The sequence below is a fragment of the Talpa europaea genome, assembly GCF_964194135.1.
Source record: "Talpa europaea genome assembly, chromosome: 5".
NCBI classification, from domain to species: Eukaryota; Metazoa; Chordata; class Mammalia; order Eulipotyphla; family Talpidae; genus Talpa; species Talpa europaea.
Window position 1 is genome coordinate 123,590,016 of NC_140071.1, and position 13,471 is coordinate 123,603,486.

The 13,471-nt window shown below is 42.8% G+C and overlaps 1 protein-coding gene across 1 annotated transcript in view; it reads right to left on the reverse strand.

Annotated features, from left to right (window-relative positions):
* NWD2 (NACHT and WD repeat domain containing 2) overlaps nt 1-2,942 on the reverse strand; it is a gene marked incomplete at both ends in the record, with an annotated part of 118,382 nt that extends 115,440 nt beyond the window's left edge. Inside the window, one exon of the mRNA XM_084233596.1 lies at nt 2,792-2,942. Coding sequence (XP_084089722.1) covers nt 2,792-2,942 — 151 coding nt within the window. The remainder of the gene's footprint in view (nt 1-2,791) is intronic.
* Between the last annotated feature and the right edge of the window lie 10,529 nt (nt 2,943-13,471).

Below are 13,471 nucleotides of genomic sequence, written 5' to 3' on the forward strand. Positions count from 1 at the left end.
TGGGTGTGAAATGGATCAGGACAACCATGTTCCCTCCTGCTACTCAGCTTCTTGCGGTTGCCAGGTTTCAAGAGTGAGGACAGTGCTTACTCACTATCCTCAGCTTATTTTCTTGTGAAGGAGGGTGTGAGATACGTCACAGGACCTGGCATGAGTCTAGTCTGGGCCAAAGAGTTTCAAGAAAGCTGATTTGCGTGCCCTATTCCAAACACCTTGTTTCACTGTGCTATCCCAGTTCAAGCAAGTAACTTAACCTGGTGCAGCCTAAGTTTTCCCATGTGTAAAACAGGCAGAGCACCCCCCAAGTCCATCACTCTCACAAAGTTTGAGGATGGAAATCAAAGTTAAAATACTGAATGAGCTAACATGTAGGAAAATAAGGTTTCCATTCCAAAGACGGGTATTATCTTTATTACTGATGGGGAAACTCCATGTAAAGCCTCTTATGGAATACCTATTAAAACTGTAATCTAAGGGAGGCCCTTGCTAATTTCCTTAAAATATTGCTCTGAGTGCAACACAAGGCAGTTTTTGTTTATAAATGTATAAATCAAAACCTCTCTCTTGGTACTCTTTTCTCTTTGGCCCAGTATTTCTTTTCATAAAAAAAAAAAAAAAAGTACAAGAGTTAATGTTCTTTGTCATAATTGGCCAGTGGAGGCTCTTGAGTATTGGCCAAAAATGCAATATTGGAAGCTACTAAAACATCACCATTTGTTTGCTGAATTACATCCATAAAGAGCTTGTGGTTAAAGTGCAGACTCTGACAGAGCATTTACCAAGACTGCAAAGCTTCATGGTCAAAAAATACTTATTTTTGTCTTTTCTATTCAGAATACCCTCGGCTGTCCAGTTGGGATGAAATTTGAGGCCCTATTCTTATTGCAACTTCTCAGATAAGCTTCACATTTTTTTGGTTTGTTAAGATCAATGTGCAGCTGCCTAGCTCCAGAAGAGATCAGAAGGTATGATCAGTTCCTCCCTCCTTTTGCTTTCCCAAGATTAACAGACGCTAAAGCTCGTCTCTCAAGAAAATAGAGTTTGAAGAATCACATGCATAGGCTCAAGAAAAAGGAAATTAATTATTTTAATTCAATATTATGCTGGCTTGATAGAAATTCATTGATTTTTATCCTAGAATCCTATAAATTTAGAGAAAATGAACTACTGATGATATTAATAGAAGTGAAACAACTTGTTTGAAGAAAAACTATAAACTTGCTGGTTCCACATCAGCAGAATTTAAACATCTTGCAGATTGTTTCTAATTCAGGAAAACTGAAAATTTTGAGAGTCAATGCCAACACAATTTCCTCAAACACTTATAAAACGTTGAAGCAGTTTTTGTTTTTAAAACACTAAAAACTTAATGTTGCAGATTTCCTTAAGTCCTTAAAAGGCTGCATATCTCCTTGGAATACCTTACCCAGATATAAGTAAAAGTCTTGGAAGACATATTTGAGCTAAAGGGATTTTTATATTTTCCCAAAAGCCTCCTTAAGATATTAAATTCTGAGTTTAATCTGATACAAGGCTAGCCATGCCTTCCCTCAAAAGCATATAGTCCTTCTAATACCAATCATTGTAAATTACCCATTTGGTTTCCCCAATCCCCTGGCAATAACGCCAGCTCCACCTGAAATTTCTGCTTGGGTTTTTCTTTTTTGAAAGTTTTTTCAGAAAGCTATTTTTGTTGATCTGCTCCCAATGCTTTTTACAAGCAATCAGAGCCCTCATTTTTCAAATGGTGATTCTCTCCAACAATTGAGTGCTAACTTTCGTTTTTTCCTTCTACTTTATTTTTGGTTAGATTTAACGCTTGTTAGAGTGCAGAAAAAAGCCTTGGAACTCACACCCTATTTCTGACTTCTAACTCATCTTACCGCCCAACACTAAATGTTCTAGAAAAGAGCAATTCCTGCAGTTTTATCCAGCGCATCTTACTTTCTCTCCCAGTACCAGGACTAAAAGTTAACATTTAGGACTGAGAGCGAAAAGGCGGTGATGAGCAAGGAATTCACCACCCAGCGCTCAACTCAGCTGCTGTAATTTGTGAATGCCATAAAATCAACAAGTTTTCATTTGGCGCCTACCAAGTGCCGGGCCTGGAGCAGAAGCACGAACGAGTAGGCCAGGTTCTAGAGTGCAGGATCAAGCCTGGAGCCAGCTGTGCAGATGAGCTCGCCCTCAGCGCTCCACCGCCAGACCAGCGCCCAAGTGCAGTCAGCCTGTCCCGGGATCCTACAAGTGCATTTCCTCAACCTGCTGCGGGCCTGGACTCGCAGGGTCTCCCCGGATTCCCCAGACAAAGGGGTGCCATCGCACCCGCAGAGGCGAATCTCACGGAACCCCACGCTCACTTCGCCTCAGCCTGAACAAGTGGGGGCTCCCACTCAGGAACCTGCCACTGAGCCGAGAACCAGAGCTGCTACTATTTGCGTTTGTGATCACCTCAGGCAAGAAACCGCTAATAGCAAGGGAAAGGGAGAGGTGGTGGTGGCAAGGCTGGACCTTCCAGAAACATCTAACGGTCCGACCGTTCTTAGCTCGACCTGGGGTGGGGGAGTAAACCCAGGAGGTGAGAATGGGGAACCTAGCAAAGTCAGCAGGCAGAGGGGATGCGCGAGAGAGTGATTCAAACGAAATTCCCACGCGCTCAGGGCAGCGGAGGTTTTGGCTGGAGGAAGGGCGCGCGGGGGACGCACGGAGAACCCGACTGTGTCCCTGGCACTCTTTGGCTCCCGCCGCGCGGACAGCAGGACGGACAAATAAGCCCGAGCGAGGGACTTACCTTCGGGGTTGGCGCTGATGAAGACCCGGACGCTGCGCCCGGCGGGCACGAGGTGAGAAGGCAGGGCGGTGAGGTTCCCGGAGAACGCCGCCCGCCGGAGCGCAGAGTCCCGGGGACAGGGCAGCTTGGTGCCCGCGCCGGCCGGCCACATCGCCCTCTGGGAGGATGAGCCGCCGCCGCCCGCTGCTCCTGGTGCTCCTGCCCGCGGCTCCGCGGAGCTGCCTGCTGGATCCCCGCAGGCGGGGCGCTCAGAGCCGCTCCGAGCCCGAGGCGCCGCGGGCGAGTTCCGTGGCGCACACCGCGGGCCGGCGGGGAGCGGCCATGCGGACCCCGGCGCTCGCGTCCCTCTGGGCGTCCGTCTCGGCTCGGCTTGGGGGCTCCGCGCGGCGGTCGGCGGGGGCGGGAGGTCAGAGCCGAGGCGGCTACGCGCGCGGCGCCCCTTTGCGCCGGGAAGCGCCCGCGCCGCTCGCCCAGCCCGAGGCCATCTCCCCGCCCGCGCTCCCCGCCCGCGCCCGCCGCGGGAGGGGGGCACAGCCCAGGCGGCGGGGACCCGCCGGCGACGAGAACGGACCAAACTTTGTCTCCGAAAAGCGTCCGGAATTTATCCGAACCTGCCTCCCGCGGGGCGCAGAAATAACCCGCGGCTTAAAGGACGGTGGGGCTGGGACTTGGGGGGCCTCGGACTCCCCAGTGGCTTCGGGGGCTTCTCTTGAGGACGAGCTCCGGCGCTCGCGGCTGCCTTCTCGAGGGAGGTCACAAAGGAATTTAGCCCGAGTCTCCTGCTACTCCTCCTCCAACTCTCTTAAAGGTCAAAGCGCCCCGATCATTGCGGGGCGCGCACGCGTGCCGCCGTCTGCGCGTTTTTGCTGAAGTGCCGGGAATCTGGCCTCAAAGTTAGACACACGCCCCGAGTCCAGACCGGGAGGGTCTCGAGCATCGAAACTCTGGACTACCCCGGGCGTCCTGCAGGGAGTGTGAGGCTCGCCTTGTGGCTCGTGGCGCGGGTGGCTGCGTCCTGCGGCGCCGCTCGCTCCCCCGCGCAGCAGAGCGGGGGTTTTTATAGCCAAACCGCCCGGCTCACGTGCTCCGCGCAGCGTGGCAGCGAAACCTTTCCCGGAGCGGCTCTCCGCGGGGATCCCTCCTGGGGCTCTCGGGGTCCAGGGACGCCTGCCTGCGCCCTCCCCTGCGCCTTCCCTGGTCACTCCGCCAGCCCGGCCGACTCCCGGGCCCCGGGGCCGCGTGGATACCCGGAGTCACGCGTGGGCAGGTGCGCGTCCGGGCCCGGCGGGCGCGCGCTGGCTCTTGGAGCGCCGCCCCGCGCAACGACCAGCAAAGTGCAGGTGGGCACGGATGGGGGCGGAGTGAGAGAGATCAGAACCGGCGTTGGGAGGTTTTCTCCAAGTCGGTGAAAAGCGGAGTCGGCTCCACCAGACGCTGATTCAAGGAGGCCAGAGCGGACGCGGGGCTGCTGTGCTACTTTGCGCCCGGGCGCGAGGCGGCCAATTCAAGGGGTCCCGTGCACGTCCGGGGTGATGTGAGATGCAGAAGAACCCAGCTGCGAAATTCTCATCTTTGGGCCACACCTATTGCGCCTATGCAAAACCGCACATCCCAGGACTGGAAGGAAGACCTTCTGGAATAGTGTGATTGTGCTGTGCGGTGGTGGAAGGGAGCAGGGACTGTTGCTCCAAACTCCTTGAAGGCAGGGCTCCTGTCTTTTAGAGAAGAGCAACAGCTTTTCCAAATCTTTGGGATTGAGGAAGGGGTGGATAGATGCTGGTTGAGGCAGCACAGCTGTAACTTTTCTCACTTTACCTGAGACTTCTACTGTATGGAGCCCCTCCCAGCCTGCACTTCTTCTGGACCCTGCTGGTGGCAGTGAAGTCCTGTGCACTGCAGTTTGTTTTGTTACCCCTCCCGATCCCCAGAGCACACATCCACCACCCCCTCCCCAAAGCCCACACTCTGGAAGAATTGGGTCTCTTGGTCTTAAAGACTGTTCCTCCAGGACTGAGAGTCAGGGACCAGGCAGCAGGTCCTGTTTTGTAATAATTTGATGAAAAGTCCCTGAACATCCCTAGGTATTTGTTCAGTTGATTCTATTTAGCAAATTATTTCCTTCCCCTCTCCAGCCTCATAACTCCCAAGTGGGAATCTTTCTCAGCAGGAAGGGGGGGCTCTGAAAGAGCTCCTGATGTCCCAGGAGATATGGACTGAGCCTCTGGAACAGGTTATGAATAGCTGATATCTGCTTTGGTATCACTCTTGTAAATACACAGTATTTATTACTGGAGAACGAAGCCAGAACCACTTTGTGTCTCATCTCAATATTGTTTATAAGAGACTGATAAGGAGTTGCCAGATTGTCAAGGACCTGCCTTCCTTGCTTTCTATTTCTAAGGAATGGTGGTTTCTCTCTTCTTCAAAATCAGATTGATGTTTTTGTCTTCTGACCTTTGCTACAGAACTCACTTTCTTCGGATGACTTTGGGATATTTGGCAGCCTCTATAACCTAATTAGCTGTTCTAGACAGGCTGAAGTTTAGTATCTGCCAGTGTCACTGCAGGCCAAGGATGCAGAGGAGAGAGAATTCATATTGTCTGTGTGGTCATGCTTTAAACCAGGTTCCCTGCACAGCCAGCTTGAAGAACAGGCTGCTGTCTTTGAGTTATCGGGGAGGTTTCTGTCAAAGGATACCCAATCACAATTCCGTGTGTGACACACACACATTTTTCTACTTTCTTCCATTCTGCATTTTACCAACAACTGATACCCTAGACCCAGAGATGTGTTGATTAGTATTCAGATGGCATAATGAAGAATTCCACATGGTGCTAACACTTCGTTATGAATCAACTAGATTGATTTCGCACCCCGAGGGATTGTTGGCTATACAAATAGGAAGGAGGGAGAGGGCACAGATGTCACAGGTAGGCTCCGATTTGAAGTCCAGAAACTGCTTTGTTTTTAATATCTGTTTAAAATGCCCTATGAACATGTTTTCCTCTTCAGTAGATATTGAGCATGAGAAAGCTGAGACTCAACAACAGAAAGAGAAATAACTTTTCCAAGGTCATATAACTAAGAGTAGAGTTGAGATCCTGGTCCTGGAGCCCTGTCTCAGTACTCACTGCAACATATCATTTTCTGTTTTCTAATTTTGCCTAGGTCTGGCCCTGGATGACATCTTTAGTAACCAGGAAAGTAGGTAGTAAGGTTTGTGTTCAAAGATGTGGACAGCTAGTCATCACTCCTGCTTTCCAGATGTGTCCACAATGTCACACGGGAGTGTCTCTGCCAACACATGGGATGCTGATTGGATGACAAAGATTTGCTTTCTTTGGGTCCTGTTCTTTCCTCATGAGATTACGGGTAAATCTGGAGCACCCTTGAAGTGGGCTAGGGAGTTTAAGGCATCTAAAATAGGAAGACAAAAGTACATGAGATGTGTGCTTGGGACTAAGAACAGGTATTCCCTATTCATATGTTCATCCTACTCATGGGGCTAGAAGGAGTCTTGTGGTCATGGAATCCACACCCCAGTCCCCTATTATAGATGATTCCCCTTCCACAAAGAAATTTAATAAAACAGAGGATGATAAACTCTTGCTTAACAATGTCATTATTTTGCCCATCTGTATGTTAGGCACTGTTAGACTTTTTATAAGTATCTCATTGAATCCAGCCTCATCTAGGGCACCTCTCACCTACGCCTTCCCTGTGATGGTGGGTGATTTTTCACTCAGCTGTGTGACTGTATCACATGGCCAGTTCATCTTTAGGTGATGGGGGTTAAATTAAAGCACTTAACTAGAGTCCCTTGAATGACCAGAAGGAAAAACCATCCATCACCCAATCTATATTTGCCTTATGTACACTTGCATTTGTGTTTAACAGATGTCCTGGCCCCAGACTTCTTTGTTCTGTATTTGTCCTTTTGTGGACAGAGTAGAAATAGAGCCCCTCGTGTAATAAAGAAGATGCAGTTAAAACACCATACTACTGTATCTCAGGAAATCTAACCAATGAAGCCAGGGATGGGTTTCCATGTTTCCCAGACTTGAAGAAGAGTGTCAGACTTAATATTACATTAATTAACATATGTTATATTAATTAACATTGACTCTGATTTAGAAACTACTTGACCCTGCTTTGCTATTGTGAGAGATGGATTGTCCAGGGTCACTCAGGTGAGGACTCAATTTTCTAAAGTTCCAGCTCAGGATCTAAACTAGACCATCAAGAACCCACTTACTTGTTTACAAAATGGAAATTTTCAGTTTATGTGAGAATTTGTCAGCATAACAATTTGCCAACAGAGATGGTTGATTCAGAGGTGTCTGAAGCACGATAGAATTCATAGCAGCTTGGTTTTAAATAAAGTTACACCTTTCTGGAATTGCTATCTGATATTTTCATGACTCAGAAATTCTAACTTTATATCCACCCCCTTCCAAATCTGTTTAATGTATTTTTTGATTAGTCTGTCTCTTACAACTTTCTAAACACATTATTATGAGAGCACAATGTATATACCACATGGAGTAGAAGATAATTTCTTAATAAAAATTTGGAGTTACTTTGTATTTCTAAATTAAATGCATTTTTTGTTTTATGATTGCCAAGGGGTTTGCCTTACTCCCTACTCCATGACAAAAACCTTAAATATAATACTTTTAAATATTCTCTTCTCTTGTGCCATCCATCAATACTTATTTGGAGAATTGCATGTTTACAAAGCATTTCATACTAGTTAGCTCATTTTGATTTTAACCCTGGGAGATTAGCTTTGCACTGACTATAGTTCCCTCCCATGTTTTCTAATATGAAAAAAGCAGATCAAGAGACTTGCATGGCATTGCTGGCATTGCTCCATCTTTAGCAGGTTGAGCGATCTCCACACAGCTCTCCATAGTGGTTGGACCAGTTTGCACTCCCACCAGCAGTGCAGGAGAGTTCCTTTTTCTCTACAACCTTGCCAACATTTGTTGTTGCTAGTTTTTTTTTAATATGTGCCATTCTCACTAGTGTAAGATGGTATCTCATGGTAGTTTTGATTTACATTTCCCTGATTACAACTGATGTTATTTACCCAAAAGACACAGAAACATTAATTCAAAAGGGTACCTGCATTCTATGTTTATAGCAGCACTAGTTACAATAACTAAGCTATGGAAACAACCCAAATGCCCCAAAATAGATGACTGGATCAAGAAGATGTGGTACATATACACAATGGAATATTACTCAGCAATCAAAAAAGATAAACTCATGCAATTTTGCAGCAACATGGATGGAGCTGGAAGGGATCATGCTCAGCTAAATAAGCCAGAAAGAAAAAAGAAAAATACTGGATGGTCTCACTCACAGCAGGAATTTAGAAAATATAAATAAGGGACCAGGAAAAAGACTAATTATAATAAAGTAAAAATCAGGGGGTGGGGGGTGGGGGGTGGGCGGGGGAGAAGGGAGTAGGATCAAAACAAGGAGGGGGGGAATTGTATGGGGACTATAACCAAGATGAAAATGCATACATTGTGCACAAATGAAAAAGATGTAAAAAATATACAAAATTTCAAAAAAAGAAAAAAAAGAGACTTGCAAGGCATGTCCAAGTTCACTCAGCTGGTGGATGGCAAAGCCAGTGTCACTGAAAGGTCTCTGAAGCACAAACCAGAAATTAATTACAATATATCACACAAGATAGATAAATGGCTACAAGAGCCATTTGACCAAATTGACCAGATAATCTATAATATTTTCACTGCTTGTTGAGCAAACTGAATAATATAGTATATAAAATACACCTTGTGGATGGTAATGCTGTTTACATGGCTTTTTATATTTTTATTGAGCAAAAGCTAAATTCCATAGCCTTTAATTCTGTTAACAGCTCAATTTTATACAAGAATACCAGAGGCTTAGAGTTTAAATGACTTGTCCAAATTTAGATAGTTAGAAAGTGGCAAAACTAAAATGGCAACACCGGATTTATCTCACCATTACTTTAGGTGGGGTCTTTCTACCTGGCAGCACTAAATCCACATGAAAAGGTCTAAGATAAATGATCCTTTTATAGTATTCCATACTGACATGACCCAAATATCTAAGATACATTGCTCAGGTTAATTATTGTCTAAATGTTTGCATTCAGCTAGTGCTAAGCTTGATATATGTTGATTTTACTTTTATTTTCAAAATGCCTTAATGGGATGAAATGTATTTCTTGGATATTTTCCCTGCAAAAGTTGATTATAGATGATAATCCTATCACAGTTTCTAAACATAATGCAATGGGTTCCATTTTCTAGATGGATAACATGGCCTTGCCTTTTCAATTTTCTCTACAATCTTAGAGTTCTGTTTTGTATGTGTTATTTGACAACTTGCATTTCTTCACTAAAGGACCCCTATCATTGTCCTTTAGCCTGAGTTAGTTAATTATAAGCTGTCAGCCCTGGGAAGAAGGTACCATTACCATTCCTGTTTGCCACATGACCTGACTGAGGCCATCAAGGCATATACGTTGCTCACACAGTTAGGATGTTGTGGCACCTGGGCTTTAATGCAGGGAGAGCATGTCCAGAATCTGATCTGCCACCTTTTTGCTATACTCCATCTTCAGATGCCAGGCAGTTTACCAATAGTCACCCAAGCAAAAAGGTGCAAGTTCAAGGGAAGGAAAGTCAGAGAAAACTAAATCTTCAGTTCCTGTCTCCTTCCCAGGGGTCTGGATGTGGAATGTAAAATTCTAACCCTCTAATCAAAGGGTTGATTCAACTGGCAACCAAGAAGCATCCTTAGATACTTCCCAAAAAGTCATCTCATTCACATATGAGACACCTTTCATTCTCTCAACGCTCTTGAAATTCTGTGTCTTTGGGGAGTTGTGAGCCAGGAACTATAGACAAAGAACAAATATGTATGGGAAATACATATTTTGGTCATCTGAATGAGCAGTCTTCTCAATCATAATGCAGTCAGTAGTAACTGTTAGAAGAGAAACCCAGCTAGATTCAGAGTTATTGACTCAAAAGGGGATATTGAAAGCAAAACTATCTTAGATATTAAAACTTTGTCATTTTTTTTATTTTTTCTTATTTCTGTTCCCATATAGTCTAGTAAAAACAAACAGAAGCAAAGAAAAAAAATGAAATAACAAGATTCCATGTGAGACAATTTAACCCTTTGTGTCTTGTTTTCATCTGGTGGGGGACAGAGTTTTCTGGACTCTCAAGAGGAGATGAGGTTATGGTTGTGACTTCATAACAGTCTCACTGAGATGAGAGAATCTAAGTAAGGGATAAGCTAGAGCTTGGTGACCAAAGCAGGGGGAGAATATGGAGTCCTGTGCTAACTGGCACAGCAGGAAAAGAGAACACAGAACCTAAAGGTCAGCTTGCACTTTGGAAATAGAAAAATCATATTGTTCCTGAGATTGAGTAGGAAGTGTAAGATTTGTGTAACAAAACCCACAAATACTGTTGAAAAAAATTAAAGATGATCTAAATAAATGAAGACACCCTATGTTCATGGATCAGAATACTCAATATTGTTAAAGATAGTAATTCTCCCCCACGTTGATTCATATATGTAATGCAATCCTTACTGACATTCTTCCTGGGAATTTTTTGAGTAGAAATTGACAAGCTGACCTAAAATTTATGGAAATGAAAAAACTGAGAATAGCTAAAAAAACTTTTGTCTTGCAAACATGTCATCAGGAAAGGAAAATGACAACCCACAGAATGAGAAAAATATTTGCAAGTTACATATCTGATAAGGGGCTTGTATTTAGAGCTTGTAATTCTCTCTTTCAACTCAGTAATTAAAAAACAGATAATGCAGTTATAAAATGATCAAAGAATTTAGTAGTCATTTCTCCAAAGAAGATTCTCAAATAGTGAGTAAGTCCATGGAATGATGCAGAAACATCATTTCTCCTTAAGTCAATCCCTAGTAATAGACCATTGCACATCCACTAGAATGACTAGAATAAAAAGCTAGACAAATAACAGGTGACTTATCATAGAATTATTGGTAGAAACTACATATGCTGCTGATGTGAATAGAATGGGTACGATGAATCTGGAAAAAGTTTGGCAGTTTTTTAAGTCGTTAAACATAATTACCATATGATCTAGTAATTCCATTCCTAGAGAAATTCCAGGCAAAAAAAAAAAAATATTTGTACACAAAATTTGCACACAGATGCTTGTAACAGCATTATTCATAAATGCCAAAAAGTGGAAACCCAAACACAGACCACAGGAAGAATGAATAAAGAAAAAGTAGTACAGATGTATACTATATTTACCAATGAAAAGCAATATATTAGTCCTCTGGCCATGTTGAGAAAAAAATTAACAGAAAGAAACCCAGTTAAAAGTCATGACAGACTGAGACAAGTTGAAATTTAAAAATAAAATTAGTATTGTAAATAAAAAGGTAATTTATTAGTGAGATGAGCCTCCAAACATGGATGGACATGGATGAATTCCAAAATATGGTTAGTGAAAGAAACAAAGGACCACAAATCACTTTGCATGAAATGTCCAGAACAGGAAAATAAATACAAACAAAAATAGATTAGCGCTTCCGTAGGGCTGGGAGGATACATAAGAAATGGGGAGTGATAGCTGATGGGAACGAGACTGCTTGAGGATGAAATCACCTCAACGATTTTCTGATGAAAATGTTCTAAAATGAGATAATAATGAAAATCACACAAATATATTAAATGCCATTGAACTTTAACCACTTTAAATAGAATTTTATAGTGCATAAATAAAGCTGATAAAAAAAATCACAGTGGTTTAATAAAACAAAAGTTTACTTCTCACCGATGCTCCATATTCAGTGAAGACTGGAGAGAGACTCTGTTTATAATGCATGTTCCAAGACTCTGGTTTACGGAAGCTCTACTTTTATCAAATACCTCTACAATCACTAAGGCCGAACAAAAGGAATGTGACTAGTTACTTACTGGTCCTCAAAGCGTCCACATGAAAGTTGTACACCTCACTCCAACTCATGCTTCATTGGCCAAAAGAACTTACATGGTCATACCCAACCTCAGAGAAGACAAGTAATTTCAACTCAACGACATACTTAGGAGAAGAGAAAAACTGGAATAACTTTGGGGAGTCCTTTCTTCTTTCCTTTGTTAGAATTCTTGAGAACAGTGACTTTGTATTTCTTCAGTGGAATCAAAACCAATTGTCCTTAAATTCTTTTTTTCTGTTTGAATAAGACAGAGGTATTTACATGAGTAAGATTAAAAAAGAAAAACCACATAAACACCAGTCTAGAATCATGTTTTCCTCATAGTAAATGTTTCATGATTACATGACAGTTGAATAAATGAACATGAAGTGGTTAAGCAACAGGGTAGAGTAGGGAATGATTAAGAATTCAATGTGTAAATTAAGGGTGACGGTAACGTGAGAGCAGAACAGAGATCAAGGAGAGTCGCAGTGGCGGTGGCACGGTGACTGGTGTTCCCAGCCTGTATCTGCTGTATCAGGGCAGATGGATCACTAGGAACTGCTGCAGTGACCCAGATGGACGACATTATCTGTGTCACAGTTTGTTTTCTTCCCAGATAGGGGTTGGTGGAGCTCTGAAATCTTAATGAGGGCAGAAAAGAATAGGATCTGGAATCACTTAACCTTTCTGAATCTCTGAAAATCAAGATAGTAAATGTAGCTGTACAAACCTTAAAGCCCGATGATAAAAGATGCTACTGGTGTTATGTGCAAAATATATCAGATAGCAAAACAATGCTTCATGGGGATGGAGTTGCTGAATATGTCAAAGCACTAATAGTCCCTCCGGAGCTAAACCCTGTATTCTGCTGAATTCAGAGTTTTCACAGAAATGCTTTAATGAAGATCTCCTTCTTCCCAGAGAGTCATTAGGCAGTACAGTTGTACACATACTTGAGTCATTTATACATTATGAGGAGGTTGTTAAATTAAAAGGAGAGATGAGTGTTTTCAAGGCATTGCTAATTCTACATCATCTGTAGACTTTCAAACCAAAGTTTGCAGTTATATTAGCTGGCAGAAATAAAAACCTCTATGTCCTTCACATTTCTATTAGATATGTATCTTCATTAATTTAAGTTCTTCAAAAAAAATAACCTTTTCTCTTAAGAAAACTTTTTATGTGTCCATTTTCCATGTTAGTTTTTATAGTGACCCAATTGACCTGACAATGGCCATATTCCATTATCTGGTTTGTAAATAACGCTAAAGAAACACATGGAGAACAGCTAACTAATTCCTAGAAAATATTCCTTCTTTTAAAAATCTTCAGTTTTTAAATAAATTTCAGGTAAAATATTTCTTTTTTTCTACCATCAGAAAGGAACAGTAAGAATTTTAGTTAAAAAACCAAGAAAGAAAAAAATCTGCTTATCAGTAGAACATACAAATTTAATTTAAGCTATTTTAAAATGAGAAAAAATAAGAGAGACGGGAGCAGATTTCAGATTTTGAAAACTAGTCTTATGATTATGGAAAGAACAGGGGACTAAGAATCATTTGGAAACAAGAACAGTGAAAAAACTATAAATTAAAGTTATGCACCTTATCTTAATAGTTATGGTTTTTGGAAAGATGTAGAATATCTACTAGGAATGAAAAACAAAACTGCTTCTTTAACATAACCATTTA